This window comes from Anolis carolinensis, chromosome 5 (genome assembly GCF_035594765.1).
Source record: "Anolis carolinensis isolate JA03-04 chromosome 5, rAnoCar3.1.pri, whole genome shotgun sequence".
Taxonomy (NCBI): Eukaryota; Metazoa; Chordata; class Lepidosauria; order Squamata; family Dactyloidae; genus Anolis; species Anolis carolinensis.
In genome coordinates, this window is record NC_085845.1 from 146,486,023 (window position 1) to 146,504,524 (window position 18,502).

The window sequence follows — 18,502 nt, forward strand, 5'->3', positions numbered from 1 at the left end:
CAGGGTAAAGGTTGAAAATGTTTCTGTAGTAGGTGTGAGAAGATTTCTGAACATGTTATATCTCTCCTTCTATATGCAGATCCTTTTTCTCCCTTCGAAGAAGCAAATCTGAAAAATCCAAGCAGTCCTAGGAAACTTTTCTAGGACCTACAGAAATGCAGATTTAATTTACTCCTATCACTTTCTAATTCTTTTGAGTTTGTTATCTCATTTTTAATCAGTAAGTATGCCAGTTTTATTATATGGCTTCTCTACACTACACATTTACAAGGAAGCATTGAAATTAATAACTTTTTCCTTGTTTACAACTTTTGGGCATTATCCTACCCATTTTTGCAGACTTTCCAACAGGATAACACTTGGAATACTGAGTGAGACCAGAATATCATATTCTGTATTACTACGATAGGCAATATCCTCCTGTAGTATTTCCTAAATGTAAATGTATTTCAGATCCACAACTGCATTGCCATTAGTAATCCCTGTCCTGATGCAGATTGCAATTATTATACAGTATTATTTTTTCAATAGCTGTTGTGACCAATGCAATACTTGATGGTCAATCTTCTGGTAATCAGTTTCCCAATATTTAGCTGGGCTGGTTCTTGGACAGCTAACCACCACTGAGTCCCTAGCTGAGTTGTTCTCAACCTGGGTTCCCAGATGCTTTTGACCTACAACTCCCAGAAATCCCAGCCAGTTCACCAGCTGTTAGGATTTCTGGGAGTTGAAGGCCAAAATAATCTGGGGAACTCAGGTTGAGAACTACTACCCTAACTGAAGCCTTGATAGGCTTGGGAGAACACACACATATTTGTGCTCTGCTGGCATAGCCTTTAAAAGCCCAAACATCACCTTCACAATCATGGAGTAAGCTGAAGAATCTTGTGTATTATGATATTTTCCTAAGGTAATTCATTAAAATATATTCCGCACAACTACAAGGCCAAATTTCATATAAGGATTGGCTGCAACTCCCAAATATTACCACACAAAAACAAAAATGTTTATCAGCTCTATTAATGCCTTGATAGAGGCAGTGCAATATAAATCTGCAGTGCAATATAAATCTCACATAAGACAAAGGAATTGAATCCAAAACAGTTTTAATTCCACTGAAATAGATCGCATATCAGCAGTTTCATTGTTTGCTAGTTAATAATAATATATAATAATAAAACTTCATTTGTCTTCCGCCCTATCTCCCCAAGGGGACTCAGGGCAGATTCCCCTTGGGGAGATAGGGTGGAATACAAATAAAGTTTCTAGTTTCTTGGTACAGGCTAAGTATCCCTTATCTGAAATGTTTGGGATCAGAAATGTTTTGGATTTTAATTTTTTCCCAAATTTTTGAATACCTACATTTCAATATGCATACATAATGAGAAACCAATTTATATTACATTCATTTATACATCATATGCACCTTATTACAGACAGTCTGAAGGTAATTTTAAATATTTTAACAATTTTGTTCATGAAACAAATCATAGTTTCCTAGAGCTGGAATAGATCACAGGGGCCAACTAGTTCAACCTCATGCATGAGAAACACACCATCAAAGTTTGTGCGCTCTGAACTATTAGAAAACAAAGGTATCACTATCTCAGCCACCCACATGGACAATTTTGGTTTTTGAAGTATTTTGGAATTCGAGATAATGGATGTTTAACCTTTATCAAACATTGCTTTTTATTCTTGAATGAGTCCAATATTTTTAGAGAATCCTACTGATCTACTGCAGGATTTAAAATTAGTTCATAACTAGTACAAAAATCAGGTGAAAACCATCTAACATAATCAGCAAGAAACAAATGGATATCGTCAAGAATTTACTGAAGATATGTAAGTAGCATTCCTTTTCACTCCCCATTTTCCCCACAAAATCAAAATTATGTCAACTCCATCAACATTTTTGTTACAAGTTGAAACTTTTCACCTGACCATTCCAATTGGTAAATCTATGCTATACTGACTTTAAAAGAGAGATTTTGTGATTAAATGTCATTACTGTATGTTTTATCATTGTGCAGTCCTTTTAGTGTCTATCTGCTGAAAAATATAAAAATAATAAAAAGTCAATTTGCTTAATGCAACTTATTTTCAGTTCAGCTCTTCTTAATGACATAATTGTTTATAGTTACTCTATTTAATAGTATAATTCAAAAAATTTACAGGCCAAAGTATTTAACAAGCTTCTTAAGTGAATAGCTTACATATTCATTCTGCAGTCGGAGACATTGACATAAATAAGCAACATCGAGGAGGAAAGACACTTTCTTAAGGAATCAATCCCATTAATTGGAGAACTACCTATCTGTATCATGTCAGGTATTCTTTACATTTATCTTCATTACTGAGCTGTGTGTGGTTTTCTAAAACCCTGAGCATCAAAGGTAAAATGCATTTTGCAGCTGGTGGGTTCTCTGTTCAGTGGACTGAAACAGAGCAAATGACACAATTACCTGCTGTAATTACTGTTACTGACAATATATTTTCCCCTGGTGATCACTTTATGAGACTCTCTTTCCTTATCTTATCTGTGCAATCTCTGTGCTACATCCTTATGCAGATACTGACGTCCTGGAGTCCCATTAGGTAAAAGACAAATACTGATGAAAGCCATGAAAATCCAGCTTTTACCTTCCTTTTTAGCAAGCACACTTCCTATGATTACTAGCTAATTAGTAATAATTTGAAGTAGTAATTTGAGCGGTCATTAGGGTTATGCATACAACAGAAATGCTTCAGATGGGAAAGAAAGGGGTCAAAAAGATTTATTAAGATTTATTAAGAAATAATTATTTTAGAAAGGGATTAGAGACTGCAGCTGTTCAGCTGATTATGGACAGCAGCTTCCACGACCTGTCCTCACTGGCACTATATGGTTTATGACTGCTGAGAATTGCAGTCCAATAGCATCTGTAGGCCCATAATTTCCCATCCTAATTCAAAAGGTCAAGCCCTGCTTAATTTCAACTGATTAAATAACATTTTAGTCACACGATCATTTACTATTTTGTGAAGTATATGGGAGTGGCCACAAAAGTGCTTTTGGAATAAATAAAAATGTAAAGCTACTGGTCATTCAGTTAAATATTCATTCAATTCCAAAAGAAAAGCACAGGCTAAAGAATGGGACTTCCATTCATGAATGTCCATTGTTTAGGTCATTACTCATTCATGCTATTCTGTGCTAAGATTTGTGTTCAATTTTAGATTTAGGGCTACATCTACACCAGATAAAATCATCCTGAGTAGTCTGTTCTCCAGCTACCCCATATACACCATAGGAGGTCCACATGCCCTGGTGAGAGAGCACCACAAAGCTGTTTTGGAGTCCAGACAGTCAGCCAAGCCAACAGCACATAGATGCTTTGTCCTCCTAGGGACCGTTGCCACTATTTGGCTGACCAGAAGCAACTCCATGCCAGAGCCTTTCACCAGCAATGCTCTCCCATGGACTTGCTATTGGTCGGTGAAAGAGCAATGAGCCTTTTAGGTCCCATCTACACTGCCACATAATCCAGTTTTTGATCCCAGATTATCTGCTGTGAACTGGATTATATGGCATTGTAGTCTCATATAATCTAGTTCAAAGCAGGTATTCTGGGATCAGATACTGGATTACATAACAGTCCAGATCCAGCCTAAGATGTGTGAATACTCCAGATCGAGTCCAACCCAGCTGTCCACACACTGGAGGTCACTCTGGAGTTTTACAGGACATTGGAGAGATATACAGCCCAAATGATCACAGATGAACCAGGATAACTCGTCCATATATACATGTGTGAAAGCCCATCTGTTCTGATGTTTACATAACAACACAACACCAGTATGATTTTTGGACTATAATATATGAAATTGCTTCTTGAGTGAAGTAGAACCTGAAGTGTCAGATAGCATAATTACCAGAAATTCAAGATAAATTGCCAAACAACTAGTGACCTTTGTTGCCATTTCAAAAAGTCATTAAGAGATGTCAGAATTAATACTGGCAACATTTAAATGATATATTGTTTAACAATATCAATGTGCTGAAATATTACTGCATTTAATCTTACTCTACTGATAATATGATGAGATACTAGTATATAAAAAGCACTCTTCAAAGAAACGAAACCAGAGTTCTCCTTGGGACTCAAGTGAAGGACAAAACATCTTCTCATATCACTGTAAAACCATCTCTACATCAGAGAGGCTGTACAAACAAATTGGCTCTAATTGTTTGACTGCTGAGCCATGGTAATTGTCCAAAAACCTGTTTGCCACCAACAACTGGCACATCATTTTTTTCCTATTAAAGGCTCTATTTGTATTTGTTGTAAAGGTGAGTATAATTTTTTCAAAACTATTCTGGTCAAGAAGACCAACATTAAAAGTAAATGTTTCCCCTTGCCTAGTCGACTCCGACTCTGGGGGGTGGTGCTCATCTCCATTTCTAAGCCAAAGAGCCGGCATTGTCCATAGACAATTCTTAGGTCATGTGGCTGGCACACTGACCTATTGATCTACTTACATTTGCATGTTTTCGAACTGCTAGGTTGTCAGAAGCTGGGGCTAATGACGGGAGTTCATACTGCTCTGTGTATCCGAACCACCGACCTTTCGGTCAGCAAGTTCCGCAGCTCAGCGATTTAACCCACTGCACCACCACGATCCCAAGACCAACATTACTAGTTTTGAAAAAACACACTGAGCTAATATCTAAATGGCTTTTCATTCTTGTATGTATCATTCCATTTTGCTTCTAGCCCTATTCTCATTCTTCGCAATTTGCATTATTCTTCAAGCAAAATAACTGCTTTTAAAAAGAAGTTTTGCTTCTTTTATTCTTTTGTCATTTTGCAGTGGGCAGAATGGGGGTGTTCAGGGGGAGCATGTTTCTATCTTCCCTATTGTATGCAGATAGATAGGATGTTCCTTCATTTGGCAAGCAGTGGATAAAAATCCTTAGAGATTTAAACCTGCATAACAACTGGCTGTAGCTCACAAAAGGATGGCATCTGGGTTCCAGAATGGCTTGATTAATAGGTAAGAGGTCTAGGACAGCAGGTGTCTTAACAAAACAAAGAGAGAAACATGTCCTGTTATAATTGGATAGTGAGATAAACAGCTGCTCTCAGCTTGTTTTAGAGATGAGAAGGGAGAAAAAAAGAAATTAAAAAATATTGATTTTTGTTTTTAAAAAGTAAATGTTTGTTTTTGTTTTTTTTTAAAAAAAATTGGAGCATGAAACATTCTGTGTTGTTCATTACTTTCAACTGACAATACTAGAAGATTTAATGGTGCTTGCATGCTGTGGATGGTGACTCCTGCACTTTTCTGGTAACCCTGTAACATAGCAACAAGCATAAGATCCGACTATAAGTTCATATTTGCCACGAATATTATCTCTAAAGAATTATGCACCCAGGTTTCCAACTCTGTTACACTGATGATAAAATACATATTTTAAGTAATATGTTTGCCAATGACCCTTTGATGCGTTCCACAAAGCAAAGGGTCAAAGATTTTGAGTGCCTTGAAGTGGAATTATGCTTCCTCTGGAATAATCATTGTAAATGTGCATTGTCATCCTATTTTAAAATGCTCCCAATCCTCATTAAGCAAATTGCTGCATAATAGCTACTTTAAAACTTCCTTTGTAAAATCATCTCTTTTCAGCCATAGTACTTTGATTGTTGTTCACCCAACATCTATACTTTATATAGATGTGTGACTCAGAACAGTATTTATATTTCTGTCTGAGCTAAGACACTTGAAAAATTATAGCAAATTAACATTCCAAATTTTGTATTGTTTTGGTTTGAAGTCATTTATCCTTATAGATTTTGGTTGCTTTTAAGCAACTTACTAGAAACGGTTATAATGCCATTTGTTGATTATATATAAATGCAGAAAATGAAATCTGGGTTATATAATCAGGGTATAGTTTTCTATTCATTATTGTGGGTTAAAAGCTGCTTATGACTGTGATACCATAGAAACAGAAAGCTATGCAACTGCTCACATCTATGCAATTAATGCAAATGTTTTTCTAATATGTCATTCAATTATGATCTGAATGAATCACTGTAAATCTTATGGGCCCTCAGGAATCTTTGGATCAAATTCTATTATATGCTTACCACATTTTTAGGAACAATACTCCCTTAGGTATCTATGTTTGTCCTAGTACTTAAATCATCTTACATCACAGTGTGATTTGTTTAATAGTTTTTCATTGCACAGTAAACAAGGCATAATATTTAAGTCTGATTAACAAATCACACATCTGTAAGAAAATCCCATTGTGAAAGAAAGAATGTGCTAATGTGAATATTCAATCTTTTTAACATCTAAGGTAAAGGTTTTCCCCTGACATTAAGTTCAGTTGTGTCCGACTCTGGGGGTTGGTGCTCATCTCCATTTCTAAGCCAAAGAGCTGGCACTGTCCGTTGACACCTCCAAGGTCATGTGGCCAGCATGACTGCATGGAGCGCCACAACCTTCCTGCCAGAGCAGTGCCTATTGATCTACTCACATTTGCATGTTTTCAAACTGCTAGGTTGGCAGAAGCTGGGGCTAAGAGCAGGAGCTCACCCCACTCACCGGGTTCGAACTGGTGACCTTTTGGTCAGCAAGTTCAACAGCTCAGTGGTTTAATCCACTGTTCCACCAGGGGCTCCCTCTGCTTTAACATCTGCTCTGATCAATTAAGACCCTTAATAATCTACTATGGCAGACTCTTGAAGACTTCAAATGTCCATATCATTACATGGGAACCTGGCCATTTAAATTTTAGATTTCAGGATATGCAGGAGTTATCTGTCAAATAGAAAAATGTTTGCTATAGTGAGCTAGTGACCTAGTGATTGAGATGCAAATTATTGATCACTTCAATGTAGAGATAACAATATAAATGAAATTTGACTTCAGTATAATAGGTTCAACACTTATTTGTAGACATCCGGCATTGTGTTGTATCCAACAGTAGTCACTTTGATGATCAAAAGTGTCTTATCAGCAAAACAATGAAGATGAAAACTTGTTTCCAATGTCTTAGAACAAATTCGAGGTGTGTGGCTCACTGCGGGGGGGGGGGGGGGAATAATTTTTCTGTTGGATGCAGTTAGGATAGATATTTGTTTTACTTTATAGGGGACAATCCTCTATTGGAAGTGTGTTGTGTCTCTCAAGTTGATTCTGATTTGTTGTTAAAATGGAATTAGGAGATGGTCACCCATCACAATATTTTTCACAATTCAAGTGATTTCTTTGAAAAAATGGGTTTGCACACACACACACACACACACACATACACACACCATCCATATTGTGCTCTTATGTCTACATTCATAACCGTTTGGGGAAACTGCTCAGAAAATAACAATTGTGTACAGAAAGCATGGGTTTATAACAAAATTACACTAATTTCTGTACAAAAATGTTTTGTGCAGAACCAATGAGAAAAATTTAAAAACCCAACCATGCTGATTGAATATCGAATGTCTAAAAATAATTAGGAATGTTCAGACCATGTCATGGGGAGGGGGAAATGTTTCCTTACCTAAAACACACATAAACTCACATAGAGTAAACAGATTGCTACTCACATTGAGAAAATAGCAAAAAGGCAATCAGGAATAAGCTAAGCTTTTCAACAGTAAAGAACAAAGCTTAAGGAAAGCAACCTCTAAGGATAGTGAAACAACATCTCATATCCTCACTACAGACCTTTCACTACAGATAAATCTAACAAATCAACAAAGAAATACAGAAAAATGGCTATACAGCTTCAATGACTTCCGTCCCACTCCCCAAACACTCTGCCTTGAGGATGCGAGCAAGTTTTTTGTCCCAGATTTGAGTTTTGAGCTATCTGTGAGCAAAACCCAGCTTTGCATTATTTCAGTTTGACATTTTTCTTAGAGGTTAATGTTGGGAACATACAACATTTTCTGAGTTATTTCTAATACCTGAACCTCCAGCTTCATTAAAAACACTTTCTGTTTTTATCAGGAACAAGTCCAAGCCAATCTGATCTCATCTAGATCTTATAGACATTCAAAGCTACTGGCCTAAATGTAATTGCTAAACCCATCTAGAATAGACCTAATGGGTTTAAATAAGTTGTGGCATGAAATTCAGCAATTTGATTCAGGTCACAGCCTGTGAAACTTTTAAGAATTACTGGGAAACTGTAGAGATGTAAAAAGGGGCAAATACTGTCCTATTTTCAAGAAGCGAGAAAAAAATGAATCCAGAAAACTATAATCCCTGATTGTTATATTAATTAAAGACAAAACTGTTGAAAAACAATTAATTGATTGCAGACACTATTTAAAAATCCATCGATTAGTAGGAATAACATAGATTGGTCAGGAATATATCATGCCAAAGGACCTTATCTTCTTCTTTCATGGAATTATTATTTTGGTAGATCATAGGAAATCTATGGGCACACCCTATCATAATCTCAATGAAGCATTTGATAGTATTTCCTATAATACTCTTGATGATGAAATGGGAAAATGTGAGTTGGACAATTAAATTATCAGATGGACATACAGCTAATTGTACAAGTTTATTCAGTGAGCAAAAGTAAAGGCTCAGCATATCCCCGGAAGAAGGCCTCAAGGGGAGTACGCACTATGCTTTTCAACATGTTTTCCAATAAATAACTATATGAGAGTGTACCAAGATCATTTATCAATGTTGGAAATGACATAGAGCCGAGAGATAATGCTAACACCATCAAAGAAAAGATCACAGTGCAAAAGAATCTAAATAAAACTGAAACAAGATGAGATTCAGCAGAGGTAAAATTAAATGACAGCACTATGCCACTGTGTCACCACATTTGCCATCCGGATTTCATAGCATGGCAGTGGCACAAAATCTGTGTTAAAGTATTTCCATGTCAAAGGAAAACACACATAGCAAAACAAGACACATCTTGGTTTAAAGCAAAATCAAGCGTCCTTAAGGCTTCTTGAAATGGGTATCTGTTTTAAACAAAAATGTGCTTCCTTGCTGTCTTGTCTTAAATTGGAAGTGGCTTAAAATGCAATTTTTGCACTGTCAGACTGCTAACATTTGCTAGCAGATTTGGTAGACATGTCAAGACCTATAACCAGTGAGAGGTCTTTAGCTCAGGGACTGGTGACTCTCTTTACTAGAGGCATTTGTAGAGGTTTGGTAACAATCTGTCGGTTTTGTTCCCTTCAGCATTAGATAATCTTCAAAATAATTTCCAAATTATGATTCCATGATTTGATTAATTATCACAACTCATGGCTCCCAATTGAAGGAATAATACTTTGCATGTTGATACAGATATCCAAATAAAAAGTGTGCATTTCATCAGATATGCAGCATGAGCACAGTACATTTTGAGCTGTGAACCTTTCATATGTTTGATAACCTTAACCAGAAAGGCACTCGGGTTTTTGCTTCTTATCATTTTAATATAGACGTATGTAGACTTCTAGCTTAATTAAAAAAAAAAAAACTAGAGCCCTAAAACTGTAGAATGATAAAACCATAGTTTTTCATAAGTCTAGCCTGCTGCTCAGTGGAGGAACTTCAATTAGATTTTCCCCAGCAGGTAGCAATCCAGCCATTTAAAACAATGTCCAAATAAGGAGCCCTGGTGGCAAAGTGTGTTAAAGCACTGAGCTGCTGAACTTACAGACCGAAAGGTCCCAGGTTCAAACCCCGGGAGCAGCGTGAGCGGCTGCTGTTAGCTCCAGCTTCTGCCAACCTAGCAGTTCGAAAACATGCAGATGTGAGTAGATCAATAGGTATCGCTCTGGCGGGAAGGTAACGGCGCTCCATGCAGTCATGCCGGCTACATGACCTTGGAGGTGTCTACGGACAACGCCAGCTCTTTGGCTTAGAAATTGAGATGAGCACCAACCCCCAGAGTCAGACATGACTGGACTTAACATCAGGGGAAACCTTTACCTTTACCACCTGTCCAGGTAAATGGTTCTATCGTCAAACTCCTTCAACCAGCAAGAAGGTTATTCTAATATTCAATCAGAATGTGCCTCCTGTAACTTAAAACTATCACACCTTCTGGGACAGAGAACAAACTTGCACTCTCTTCTCTGTGACAGCTCTTGGGGTGTTTAAAAAATACAAACACATAATGTGTTCACTAGGTTCAACATACCCAACTCCTTCCACCTATGTTTTGCTTTCTATATCTCAAGTCATCCTTGTTTGTCTTCTCTGAACCTGCTCTAACTTGTCTATATCCTTCTTCATTATCACAGTGCTGTGCCATGCTCAATTTACAATCACCAATAATGCCATGGTCATTTTACATGAAATGCTGCTAAGTTAAATACCCCATGCAATATTTGGTTTTATGGCCTAAAATGTAGAATTTTGCATTTATCTTTGCTGAATTTCTTTCTTTTGATTTCAGCCCAATTTTCTAATTTATCAAGGTCCTTTTGAATTACTGTAATGCACTCTACGTGGGACTGCCTTTGAAGACGACTCGGAAACTCCAACTAGTGCAACGAGCAGCAGCCAGGTTGCTAACAGGAGCAAACTATAGCGAGAGGACTACCCCCCTACTGAAACAGTTCCACTGGCTGCCGATAAATGTCTGAGCCCAGTTCAAAGTGCTGCTTATTACCTATAAAGTCCTAAACGGCTTGCGTCCTGCCTATCTTTTTGATCGCATTCCCTACTACAAACCTGCACGAACTCTGCGATCCACCGGAGAGGCCCTACTCTCGTTGCCACCCTCATCTCAAACACGATTGGTGGGGACGAGAGGGAGGGCCTTTTCGGTTGTGGCCCCCCAGCTCTGGAACTCTCTCCCGAGGGAAATTAGATTAGACCCTACATTGATGTCCTTCAGAAAAGCTTTGAAAACTTGGTTTTTTCAAGCTACCTTTGACTAAGGTGAACAGTTGATTGAGTCCCCACCTGTTCCTATAGCACAGTCTTTTGTTCCTTATCACGGATGGCCATGATTAGCTTCGGCAGAAAAAATGGAAATCAAAGATACAGAATGGGGGACGCCTGGCTTGACAGCAGTGTGTGCGAAAAAGACCTTGGAGTCCTTGTGGACAACAAGTTAAACATGAGCCAACAATGTGATGCGGCTGCTAAAAAAGCCAATGGGATTCTGGCCTGCATCAATAGGGGAATAGCGTCTAGATCCAGGGAAGTTATGCTCCCCCTCTATTCTGCCTTGGTCAGACCACACCTGGAATACTGTGTCCAATTTTGGGCACCACAGTTGAAGGGAGATGTTGACAAGCTGGAAAGCGTCCAGAGGAGGGCGACTAAAATGATTAAGGGTCTGGAGAACAAGCCCTATGAGGAGCGGCTTAAAGAGCTGGGCATGTTTAGCCTGCAGAAGAGAAGGCTGAGAGGAGACATGATAGCCATGTACAAATACGTGAAGGGAAGTCAAAGGGAGGAGGGAGCAAGCTTGTTTTCTGCTGCCCTGCAGACTAGGACACGGAACAATGGCTTCAAACTACAGGAAAGGAGATTCCACTTGAACATCAGGAAGAACTTCCTCACTGTGAGGGCTGTTCGACAGTGGAACTCTCTCCCTGGGGCCGTGGTGGACGCTCCTTCCTTGGAGGCTTTTAAGCAGAGGCTGGATGGCCATCTGTCGGGGGTGCTTTGAATGCGATTTCCTGCTTCTTAGCAGGGGGTTGGACTGGATGGCCCATGTGGTCTCTTCCAACTCTACTATTCTATGATTCTATGATTCTATGATTCTATCCTAATTCACTGCACGGTTGAAATTACCTCTCCACCAAGACTATGGATTGAAGCGCCATGTTATCGCCTCTTTTGATGGCCATGCTTTTTACTCTATTGAAGCTGTGTTATTGATCTACTGTGATTATTATGTATTTATATTGTTGTATTTATATTGTGTATTTTATACTGTTGTATTTTATTGTATATTGTTGGCCATGTGAGCCGTCCCGAGTCCCTTCGGGGAGATGGGGCGGGATATAAAAATAAAATTATTATTATTATTATTATTATTATTATTATTATTATTATTATTATTATATTTTATTATGACACAGCAAACAAGATAGATATGCTGGATTTTGTATTATTATTATTATTATTATTATTATTATTATTATTATTACTATTACTATTATTATTGAAATGTGCTCCTATCTTCCAATTTATTATAGACACACATTGTAATTAAAACATTTTAAGCTCCAGAATTTGTTCTATGGACACTGAGGTGTCCTCTCAAAAAAGAAGCCCACTTCCCGGCACCCCCATCCATCATAGCAATATAATTACCAAATGTACAGATGATACAACATTGGTGGGGCTTATCTCTGAAGGGGATGAGTCTGCCTATCGGGATAAGGTGGAGAGGCTACTCTCATGCTGCAGAGACAATAATCTGGTTCTTAACATCAGCAAGGTCAAGTAATTCATAGTAGACTACAGAAACGATAGACCAGAAATCCAGCCCTTGGTCATAAATGGAGTCCAGAGGCAGTTCCAGACAGGACTTTTATTCGGGCCCAATTAGGTTCAAAATGCAACATAATACAGAATAGGGAACAGGAAGTCATTCTCTGGTCCATCTATTACTAATATAGTGTAGATCTACCTTCTAGACTGAGATCTACTGGTACCTTGTATCCATCTAGGTGGCTTTTAATGTATGTATATTTACTCTCTGTTTTTCTACCCAATGTTTTAAAAATGTGCACCCAAAGGGATATAACAAAGCACGAACAAGATCTATGAAACAAAAACATGCATTCATTAAATAGCATTAAAAACAACCAGATAGAAAGCACATCCATGACAGGCCATCAAAAGCAGCAGCAATATTTCCTGGTATCTATACTTAAATTTAAAATGTAAGGTCTAAATTGGCTTCCAGCCAGTGAACTATACCTAAGATACTGACTCAGTTAATCATACCAATCATTTTATGATTCTAGAGAAAATCTTTCTTCTGAAGTGTAGATCACCATTGCTGAAACAATTTTCTTTAACCCACACTAATATAAAACTAATAAAAACAGTCAAAACCAGAGAATGCCAAAATAGGTTTAAGACACTAGTCTTTCCTCTAGATTTTAACAATTTGTGCTTCCAAAGGGAAGATCAATAGATTGAGATCATGGGAGGGAACTATCTACTAAGATGGGGATGGGCGGATTGTCAAAGCACAACAGTACAATATGATCTCAGAATGTGAAGTACTCTCTTTCTGAAACAAAAATTTTCTGAGTTCAGCCTCCAAGAACAACAGAACAATATTCCAGTTATAATGAAACACAACTTATTGGACCAGAGTGGGAAAGGGAAATCACCATATCAGCTAAGACGTAGCTCGTTCTCAAGAAAATTTAATTTTGTCATGTATGAACTGATCCACGATCTGAAATACTGTCCTATCATGTAAAAAACAACAACAAGTAACTGTAACCTGGAAGTATGTTTCTGATATTTCACATATAATAGAGTGTATTATAGATTATTATTCTAATTCTCCACCCCAAATTCAAGATTAAAAGCATATAAATATTACAACTTTTGAAATAAAATGGAACAATGTACATGTGACACATAATGCATCCCTATGTTTTTTATTATTCAATTTTTAATGGTATCAAATAATCTAATTTTTTCAGCACTGAAAATTTGGAGCTCTTTTTGAAAACAAACTGCCATCTCTTACCTGTACATGAGTAGTCATCAATCCTGATGTAACCTGTTTTACAAATGCACATGAATGATCCTGGTGTGTTAACACACATAGTGTTCTCACGGCAGTAATGTCTCCCTTCAGCACATTCATCAACATCTGCAGACAAAGTAGAGAGGTCAATTTAACAATCATCTACTGTTTACACACTGGACCTTGTCTTCACAAGATGACCAAGATTTTCGTATCCAATGCAAAGAGAACTGGTACTTTCTTCCCATTTGGCTCCTTCATGGTGTCAACAATTCTGCTCCTTGTTATTTCCCTGCCCTCAGTAGGTTTTTGAAAGAGTGAGGCTATACCAGAGTGAGCTTGATAAATCTCTTATAAGGGGTTAGTTGAGCTTCTGGTTTGTAAGTAAAACTGAATTACTGTGTCACAAGATGATACATGCCTTAAAAAGTGTGTCACCAACATGAAATGTTTGGAAAGCTCTGTGTTTGTACACTGATGAATCCAGAGGACCCATTTTAATAGCAAGAGTAAGATGATAAATATGTTCTGCTAGAGTACTTTGGATGCTATTGTATAAGTTTAATTAAAATTTAAAAGAAAATCTGAAAGATTATATTCTGAAAGATGAACAGAAGTTTTTATTTATTAAATCCATCTCAGGTACAATAATTGTTTCTCTATTTAACAAGCAAACTGAATGAAAGACAATGTCTGGAACACAAGTATCACCATTTTCTTGAGTCTTAAAATTTCCTTTCCCTATTCCAGTTTGCTATCTATAACTACAGTAGTCGCTGTGATGCAATGGGTTAAACCCTTGTGCCGACTAAACTGCTGACTTGAAGGTTGGCTGTTCGAATCCACGAGATGAGGTGAGTTCTCATCTGTCAGCTCTAGCTTCCCATGCGGGGACATGAGAGAAGCCCCCTGCAGGATGGTAACACATCTGGACGTCCCTTAGGAAACGTCTTTGAAGACGGCCAATTCTCCCACACCAGAAGTGACTTGCCTCAATTCGCTTCTGACACAATAAAATCAAAATTTCAAAAAATCTACTAACTACTACTTTTTAAAGGAACCTTTCCCACTTATGTAATATTCTCCTCTTTCTGTTTTCTCCTTCCATAGTTACTCTTTTGTACTTTCTGGATAATGTTATCCACCCACATAACATCAAACAGTCTTTCTACTCTACTGAATGTTACTGACTTTTCTTTTTCTTTGAGACAGTCTCTGATAACCCGAAGCTCTTTTAACATAGTCTGATAAATATCTTGATAGTTCTTCTTCCACTGTCTTCACTAGATCACCTTTTCTAAATACATATCCTTGAGAGGTAAACATATGGATGTTCTTTAGAACTCCCAGTCAAACAAGTTGCAACATTATAAGCAGAGAACTGGGACTTCAAACACTGATGCCTCCCCAGAGGTACCATGCATCTATTATCCGGATGCAGATATAACCCACTATGTCACGATGCAGGACTCTTAATATCAGTCTACTTTCACAAGTTGTTTTTCAATAAATGCTCTTTTGCACGGCTTTTGTGAAGTAACACAAATAATCACTCTAGTTTTTTCAGGAAAGCATATTTTCAGATGTATTTCAGTTTGTAAATATAGCTTGACCTAATTTTTAGAAGATATGTGCAGCATCGATAAAAAATGTTCTCATTAAATATTAAACAACAACACTGCAAACCATCCAAATGTGTGTGGAAATACATTAGGAAAGAAAGAAAGAAAAGAAAAGGGTTTTTTTTAGTACAACCACTGAATTACTTCCTAACTTTAAAGACAAGTCAGAAAAAATATTTATGATGTTTGTTAATGTGAAAGGTTAATGTGAATGGCCAAACCTTTAGTCATTCCACTAACACAAACCATGCTGCTTGCAGATCCCTATTTCTGAACCATGCACAATCAGTTACACAAGTGATAGTATGCATAGAAATCGCAAAAAAGAATTGCACTACTGCTTGCACAAACAGGATAAAAATATAACTCTGTCAAGCACTTTTGATTTCCTTCTACTAACACTATTCTATTTAGACCAGTGTATCAAGTATAGAACAAATAGGTTTGAGACTGGAAACAACAGCTTGAGGATTAACTTCTAGGCCTGCTAAATTTAATGGCTCAATTCCCTTGTATTTTAATAAGTTTCTGTTTTATCTTTAACAAAGGCATGCAAGAACACACACATATATAACAAACAACCATAATGCAACACAAAGATACTCAAAACGGCTTATTCAATGCATAAATTAACTGCTGATTAATGACACTGTAATTAATGGGATTTAGAATAATCATTTATATCATTAATCCTGAATTCCATCCAATTACAGGAAATCCCTTTCTTATGACCTTTAACACGAGAAAGCAAGATATGAGACCAAATTATAAAATAGTTTTTGAAGAAGCAGGGACCAACCTCTTCACAAGAACTAATTAGCCAAAGAGGAGAAGATGAAGAGCTCAGAGACTATTTTCAGACAAGATAAAACTAATAACTGGAAAATATGGGTGGGTTTTTATAGTTAAAAAAAAAGATTTAAACAAGGCAGTCAGAGAAAGTAGAGCAAATGAAGCCTAGGACAGAAAATACAGTAGAGTCTCACTTATCCAACACTCGCTTATCCAACATTCTGGATTATCCAACACATTTTTGTAGTCAATGTTTTCAATACATCATGATATTTTGGTGCTAAATTCGTAAATACAGTAATTACTACATAGCATTACTGCGTATTGAACTACTTTTTCTGTCAAATTTGTTGTATAACATGATGTTTTGGTGCTTAATTTGTAAAATCATAACCTAATTTGATGTTTAATAGGCTTTTCCTTAATTTCTCCTTATTATCCAACATATTCGCTTATCCAACGTTCTGCCGGCCCATTTACGTTGGATAAGCGAGACTCTACTGCAGGGGTCCCCAAACTAAGGCCCGCGGGCCAGATCCGGCCCGCCGGAGCCATTTATCCGGCCCGCGGCAGCTTTCCTCCCTTTCCTGCATTGTCCCGCTCCCTGCACAAGCCTTGGAGACTTGCCTTTCCGCCTTCCCGGCCACTTTTCTGCTCTATGAGCCTTTGAGCCTCACCTGGCTCCCCACTCTCCCTGCATAAGCTGTGGAGGAGCCTTGCCTTTTACTGCTGATCAAAAGGTATTTTAATTATTATTTAATTAATTATTAATTACTAAGGTGTGTTTCCTCCAGGTTTAGCAATACGTTGATCAGCAATATACTCCGGATTTCTCCCTGGGCTAGAGACCTGAGTGAGGGAGAGTTTCTTTCCCCACGCAGACTTCCAGTCCTGGGAGAAATCTGGAGTATATTGCTATTCTTGATTAGCAATATACTCCGGATTTCTCCCTGGGTTGGAGGCCTGAGTGAGGGAGAGTTTCTTTCCCCACTCAGACGTCCAGTCCAGGAGGAAATCTGGAGTATATTGCTATTCTTGATTAGCAATATACTCCGGATTTCTCCCTGGGCTGGAGGCCTGAGTGAGGGAGAGTTTCTTTCCCCACTCAGGCTTCCAGTCCTGGGAGAAATCTGGAGTATATTGCTATTTCTGATTAGCAATATACTCCGGATTTCTCCCTGGGTTGGAGGCCTGAGTGAGGGAGAGTTTCTTTCCCCACTCAGGCTTCCAGTCCTGGGAGAAATCTGGAGTATATTGCTATTCTTGATTAGCAATATACTCCGGATTTCTCCCTGGGTTGGAGGCCTGAGTGAGGGAGAGTTTCTTTCCCCACTCAGGCTTCCAGTCCAGGGAGAAATCTGGAGTATATTGCTATTTCTGATTAGCAATATACTCCGGATTTTTCCCTGGGCTGGAGGCCTGAGTGAGGGAGAGTTTCTTTCCCCACTCAGAATTCCAGTCCCGGGAGAAATCTGGAGTATATTGCTATTTCTGATTAGCAATATACTCCGGATTTTTCCCTGGGCTGGAGGCCTGAGTGAGGGAGAGTTTCTTTCCCCACTCAGACTTCCAGTCCTGGGAGAAATCTGGAGTATATTGCTATTTCTGATTAGCAATATACTCTGGATTTTTCCCTGGGCTGGAGGCCTGAGTGAGGGAGAGTTTCTTTCCCCACTCAGACTTCCAGTCCTGGGAGAAATCTGGAGTATATTGCTATTTCTGATTAGCAATATACTCTGGATTTTTCCCTGGCCTGGAGGCCTGAGTGAGGGAGAGTTTCTTTCCCCACTCAGACTTCCAGTCCTGGGAGAAATCTGGAGTATATTGCTATTTCTGATTAGCAATATACTCCGGATTTTTCCCTGGGCTGGAGGCCTGAGTGAGGGAGAGTTTCTTTCCCCACTCAGACTTCCAGTCCAGGAAGAAATCTGGAGTATATTGCTATTTCTGATTAGCAATATACTCCGGATTTTTCCCTGGGCTGGAGGCCTGAGTGAGGGAGAGATTCTTTCCCCACTCAGAATTCCAGTCCTGGGAGAAATCTGGAGTATATTGCTATTTCTGATTAGCAATATACTCCGGATTTTTCCCTGGGCTGGAGGCCTGAGTGAGGGAGAGTTTCTTTCCCCACTCAGACTTCCAGTCCAGGAAGAAATCTGGAGTATATTGCTATTTCTGATTAGCAATATACTCCGGATTTTTCCCTGGGCTGGAGGCCTGAGTGAGGGAGAGTTTCTTTCCCCACTCAGAATTCCAGTCCAGGAAGAAATCTGGAGTATATTGCTATTTCTGATTAGCAATATACTCCGGATTTTTCCCTGGGCTGGAGGCCTGAGTGAGGGAGAGTTTCTTTCCCCACTCAGACTTCCAGTCCAGGAAGAAATCT

General features: G+C 38.3%; 1 protein-coding gene across 5 annotated transcripts in view; it reads right to left on the reverse strand.

Moving 5' to 3' along the window:
• nell2 (neural EGFL like 2) overlaps positions 1 to 18,502 on the reverse strand; it is a 185,518-nt gene that overhangs the window by 83,125 nt on the left and 83,891 nt on the right. For all 5 annotated transcript variants that reach the window (XM_062982513.1, XM_062982514.1, XM_062982512.1 and 2 more), the window contains one exon: positions 13,703 to 13,828. In XM_062982513.1, the coding sequence (XP_062838583.1) occupies positions 13,703 to 13,828 (126 nt within the window). The remainder of the gene's footprint in view (positions 1 to 13,702; positions 13,829 to 18,502) is intronic.